Here is a 2,529-nt window from a genome sequence, read left to right on the forward strand (position 1 = left end):
GGCGAAAAAAAATCCGTGTCTGAGCTGAGGCTCGAACTCCGACTTTCCACTTCGGAGACGAGTGCACTAACCGCTCCTCCTCCGCACCACCTGAGGTAAAGGACACCAGAACGATCACAGGAAATGGACATGACTTTGATGGGACAAACGTCTCTGGGACTGACCTGCGTTGTATTTCCATTGCAGCACACACTGTGTGCACGTGAGGCCTCGTGGCAGCTGCACGTCCACGTGATGCACCTTCGAGTCCCAGCTGCGGACCTGCCCAACGATGTACAACAAGCAACATGATAATATGTACGAGGGGCATACCAAAAGATTTTTTTACTTGGCCTTGAAGGAGTATAGGTAGAAAGCTGACATTTGGGGTGAAAGCCAACAATCATCTTTCTAGAATGCATGTAACGTTTGTGGAATTTCCAACAACTGGTTTTAACACTATCGCAATGTAAGTGAATGTTGTTCTCCTATTTCAACATAAAAATGGAGAAAATTGAGCACAGGCCAGTAATGAAGTTGTGTGCTTGCAAGGTAAGCAACTATATACATGTACATGAAACTAATTATTTTAAAGACTTGTAACGATGGATGAGACATGAGTCCACCACTACGATCCTGTGTCAAAATCTGCATCAATGCAGTGGAAATTACCCTCGTCTCCAACACCAAAGAAGGCAAAGGTGCAGCCATCAAGTAAAAAAGTGAAGCTATCAGTTTTTAGGGGACCAAGAAGGAGTGATTATGACAGTATGACAGACTATCCGGAAATTGGATATACGATCATCGGAGATCATTATTCTAACCATCTAAAAAAAAATGTCCGAGAAGCTATAGAAGAAAAACCAAGAGGAAAGATCCGAAAAGGCATTTTGCTGCTTTCCGAAAACGCGCAAGCACACACTTCAAGAAAAGCTGCAGAAACTGCTGGAGAAAGTGGCTAGGAAATTTTGCCACATTGACCCTATTCTCCAGATTTAGCCCTGCCCTACTTAAAAAAAATAAATTCCCCACACTAAAAAAGAATTGAAAAGGAAGGTATTTTGAAAGGGATGATGAGGCCAAAGAAGCGGTAGATGGCTGGTTTTCTGACAAAGGAGGGGTCTTCAATTTTCAAAATCTTTTCAAGGTCATACATCAATGACAAAAATGTATAACTGTGGAAGGTGAATACATAGAGAAATATTAAGGTTATTACCTAATTTTAGCTTTCTACCTTTATTCCATTTTGGTCAGGTAAAAAACTTTTGATATGTCCCTCGTACGTATAGCGCATAGGTGTCGGTTTACAAAGATAATTTCGAAGTCTCTCTCTCTCTCTCTCTCTATCTCTATCTCTATCTCTCTCTCTCTCTCTTTCTATCTCTCTCTCTCTATCTCATTCTCTCTCTTTTTCACTCTCTAGTTCTCTCTCTCTCTTTCTTTCTCTTTTTCACTCTCTAGTTCTCTCTCTCTCTCTTTCTCTCTCTTTTTCACTCTCTAGTTCTCTCTCTCTCTCTTTCTCTTTCTTTTTCACTCTCTAGTTATCTCTCTTACCCTCTCCTGCCCCCCCTCTCTCTCTCTCAATCTCTCTCTCAATCTCTCTCTCGCTCGATCGCTCTCTTTACTTTTGTTTCCACCTCACTGTGACTGTGAGCCGTTTTCCTGCTTTTATTCATACTGTCATTTTACAAATATGTTAAAGAGTGAGTTGAACATATACGTAAAGACTCAAGCTTTTAAATTAATGTGCACATACATGCTACAAAAAAGAAGACGGTAGTTTTCCGCCCAAAGACAGAAGAAAAAAAAAAGATTGTATTTATGTAGCGCTCTATCCCTCACTAGTATAAGCTGTGAGCGTTTTGCACCAGTCACATGATTTTCACACAAGAGAAAATATTTCACAGAAACAAGAAAAACCAATTCAACCACATAAAGAAAAACGTTCACAACCATACATTAATCATATTCACGAAAGGACAGCTGTAACCACACAAAAAAAAAAACACACACAAAAAAACAACAAAAAACAAAACAAAACAAAATAAAGCAAAAAAACAACCCACAAAACAAAACAAAACGAACAAACACAAACAAAACATACCAGCACTTATTAACACACTATAACTTAAAATTAAATGAATGAGTCTTGAACAATCGCTTAAACTTTAAACGTATCAACCTTTGTTATTTCTCTGAGATCATGTTCTGTTTTTTTTTGGGGGGTCTACCTTTTGGCGTGTGTTTCTTCGACTGTTAGGCCAATCATGTTTTGGGCCTCCTACTTTTCAATGACATAGATCTAGCTATCCTTCCCTCTACCGATCTTCCCCCTTCCCGCCGACACTCACACTTCAAGTGCCCGGATTTGAGTGTAAAGATGTAACTGTGTGGTGCCGTGTGCGTGCGTACGTGTGTGAGTGTGTGCGTGTGTGTATGTGTGTGTGCGTGTGTGAGTGTGTGTGCGTGTGTATGTATGCGTGTATGTATACGTATGTGTGCGTGTATGCGTGTGTGCGTGAGTATGCTCGCGCGCACCCGTGTGTGCGT

General features: G+C 40.7%; 1 protein-coding gene across 1 annotated transcript in view; it reads right to left on the reverse strand.

The window, feature by feature from the left end:
• LOC106011887 overlaps positions 1-2,529 on the reverse strand; it is a 6,430-nt gene that overhangs the window by 2,660 nt on the left and 1,241 nt on the right. Inside the window, exon 2 of the mRNA XM_013083044.1 lies at positions 165-261. Coding sequence (XP_012938498.1) covers positions 165-261 — 97 coding nt within the window. The remainder of the gene's footprint in view (positions 1-164; positions 262-2,529) is intronic.

The sequence above is a fragment of the Aplysia californica genome, unplaced genomic scaffold, assembly GCF_000002075.1.
Source record: "Aplysia californica isolate F4 #8 unplaced genomic scaffold, AplCal3.0 scaffold00207, whole genome shotgun sequence".
In the NCBI taxonomy this organism is placed as follows: domain Eukaryota; kingdom Metazoa; phylum Mollusca; class Gastropoda; order Aplysiida; family Aplysiidae; genus Aplysia; species Aplysia californica.